The 3,162-nt window shown below is 36.0% G+C and overlaps 1 protein-coding gene across 1 annotated transcript; it reads left to right on the forward strand.

The window, feature by feature from the left end:
- The first annotated feature begins 458 nt into the window (after window positions 1-458).
- LOC146527352 (uncharacterized) lies at window positions 459-2,697 on the forward strand. The gene has a single exon (XM_085206163.1). It carries the CDS (start codon window positions 493-495, stop codon window positions 2,158-2,160), a length of 1,668 nt encoding a protein of 555 aa, XP_085062289.1. The 5' UTR covers window positions 459-492; the 3' UTR covers window positions 2,161-2,697.
- The last annotated feature ends 465 nt before the right edge of the window (window positions 2,698-3,162 follow it).

Below are 3,162 nucleotides of genomic sequence, written 5' to 3' on the forward strand. Positions count from 1 at the left end.
CGTGTTGATTGGCGAAGCTCAAAGCCGCACTTTGTTTTATTACCAGAGTGAAATAATTCAATCCCTCGATTGAGAATCGAACCTACAGCCAACAGACACTGTTTCTTTCTTTAATAATCTTTGGTCTCATAACAATAAATATTAATTCATTTGGCTACCCTTACGTTACTGCTGCGAACATCAAAAGTGAAGCAGCCCACTTATATATTTATGTCTCCACTGCTTATATTAAAGTCTCGGGAAATTATACGAAGTGTCTTATTATGCTGTAACTTTGACATTGTTAAGCTTGATGGAGATGAATTAAAATATTACTTATTTATAATTGAATTCAATTTACGTGTAATCTGTATTAAAACCACCCAATTTTAAATTACCAAATTCTAAATTACCAATGATAAATCAAAAATTTACTAGACGTGTTGTGTCTAAACTACTTATTTTTGTTACAGGAACCATTTGGCTCTGTTGTTATGGTTGATTCTTGGCCTAATGACGAGCAATGGCGCCGAGATCACTTGTCCAAGCGAGTGTACCTGTCGCCATACTTTCACCCAGGAGGTGGAGAGCTCTCTGCGAGTGGAGTGCACGCGGGGTGACATGCGCTCCATACCGGTGGACTTTCTCGATCATAAGGCTGATATCATGATCATCGCTGCACCACCGGACCGTCCTAATTACTTGACAATTGGACCTATTTTTACTCAGCCTGTACCATTCGTCAATCTAAAAGAATTGCATATAGTACGGTCAAGCGTTCCGTCTATCGGACAATATTCATTTTGGGGTTTACAAAACTTAAGGGTCGTTAACCTCACTCATAACAACCTCACTAGCATTGGCGCTGACAATTTTCGTGGCCTAATTAATTTGACTGAGTTGCATCTCGGGTTCAACAACATTGAGCAGATGCCAAGTGAGACATTCCGCCATTTGACCGCATTGAGAACTTTAAGCCTGGCTCACAATCAAATTTCCGTCTTAGTACCCCGACTCTTCCGGATGCTGGCGAAACTATCGTACTTGGACTTAAGCTACAATCCGCTAGCTGATTTAAATCCTGAAGTATTTAAGGACATTCAACATCTACGTATATTTAAATGCAGGCGTTGTTTACTAAGGAGAGTGAATACACAAATTTATCACTTGGTACCACATTTGGATGAATTAGATTTGGGAGAAAATCAATTTAAATATTTGACGTCGGATGAGTTCATTAGTTTAAAAAAGTTAAAAAAGTTGAAATTGGATGGTAATCAGCTGTCAGTAATTGTGGACAACATGTTCGGTAGGAACAGGGAATTACGAGTGCTTTCGTTGGCACGCAACCGTCTCGCCCTCCTGGCGCCCGCCGCCCTCACTAATTTGACGACGCTTATGCATTTAGACATCAGCCACAATAAAATGGACAGGTTTCATTTGCAAACATTTGCCCCGGTTGTCGACTCCCTGAAGACTATCAATTTTAGCGGCAACAATTTACCACTAAATGAAATAGCAATTGTTTTGCAGATTTTACCAGAAGTGCACGGTGTAGGCCTAGCCAACTTGTCCATACATGAATTACCACCAAACTTTTTCACATATAATGAACATCTTGTAGCTTTGGACATATCATGGAATAAGATGACAGTGTTCCCGTACAAGCTGCTTACGAAGACGAAATTTTTACAACGACTCGACATATCTAAGAACAAACTGCACACCCTCAACGAAGAAGATCTTCAGAGACTGGAAGCGATAGCACACGTTGATATGTCAAAAAATTATTGGCGATGCGATCAATGTTCTGTAGGTACGATGCTAGTTTTCATGACAACTACAGTTTTAAATGCAACGATTCGTAACTTAAGGTGTCATTCGCCTTTAAGACTGCACGGTGTCACATTTGGAGAAATTATATATGATAATTTGGATGCTTGTTCAACCACACACGAGGCTCAAATGAGTGTGATAGCTGGGCTGATGTTACTATGCGTTGCGATATTAGCAGTAGTGACAACTGTCTTGTGTTGTTCAAGACGTCGTGCAGCTCACTATTATACAAACGAGGAGAAACGGAGAGAGCACGAACATGATCATCCTGAAGAATTACTTGGCAGAACCGAGTTAGGGAGCGTGGCTACGATCCATGCACCCTACTTGGTGAAGGGCAGCTAACATCGCGCCCCGACACCCCCGGTGTCGAGGCGGTCACGCTTCACTCTCTCTACCGACCCAGCCGCGACCACAAATCACGATTCAACCTCGCTACGGTATCTGTCAACGAATTTGCTTCACGTGTCCAAAGAAATTATATGATACGAAGATGATTTGGTTTAAGACCAATGAACTTTTCTATATTAATATTTAATCTATAATATATATACTTACTTATGTTATTTTACCTTAGAAATATTAAATTATCTGGCATAGATTAAAAATAAGGGAAAAATATTTTTCTATGAATAGTTTTTTTTAGTATAGTGTTTTGTCACCTGAAACAAGAGTACAGGACGTATAGTGTGTAAATTTAGATAGATAGTCTTCAACAATTACGAATTTCCGTAGATTGATTTAAAGTATGTACGTATTATATAGATTATGATAAATAATATATTGCTTATCTTATAAGATGATTCATATTATATCTAAGCTGTCCGGAAAATTTATTTTGAGGAAATATTCTATTGTAATTAAATATTTTCTGATGGCAAAATTATGTAAGACAAGACCAGTAGTTGATAAAATATAACATTGAAATTACGATTCATATTAGAATTTAAACAAAATTAAATCTCCGGATGAAATATATGCTCACTACACTAGTTATCAATAGTTTCAAATAGTCATGTAAAATTTAACAAGTAATATAAAAATATTTTTTATGTGTTTGCGTAAAATACTAACATACGAACGTATATATTTAAAAATACAGGCAGACAATGCTATATGGATCCTTGTATTGTTAAGAACTTGTAAATAAAAATGGATATCAAATTAAAAATTATAATTAAAATTATAAGATAATAAGTAATATAAATTATAAATTATATATTGAAAAATATATTAAACGTAGAACTTTCTTAAGAATTAGTATCACTTTAATGTATTTTCATCACATACATAATTATATATGTATGCAAATAAACAGTATAATATTTATATAAACGTATAATAAAT

The sequence above is a fragment of the Heliconius melpomene genome, chromosome 21, assembly GCF_056956725.1.
Source record: "Heliconius melpomene rosina isolate 202511_hmr_F chromosome 21, ASM5695672v1, whole genome shotgun sequence".
Lineage (NCBI taxonomy): Eukaryota > Metazoa > Arthropoda > Insecta > Lepidoptera > Nymphalidae > Heliconius > Heliconius melpomene.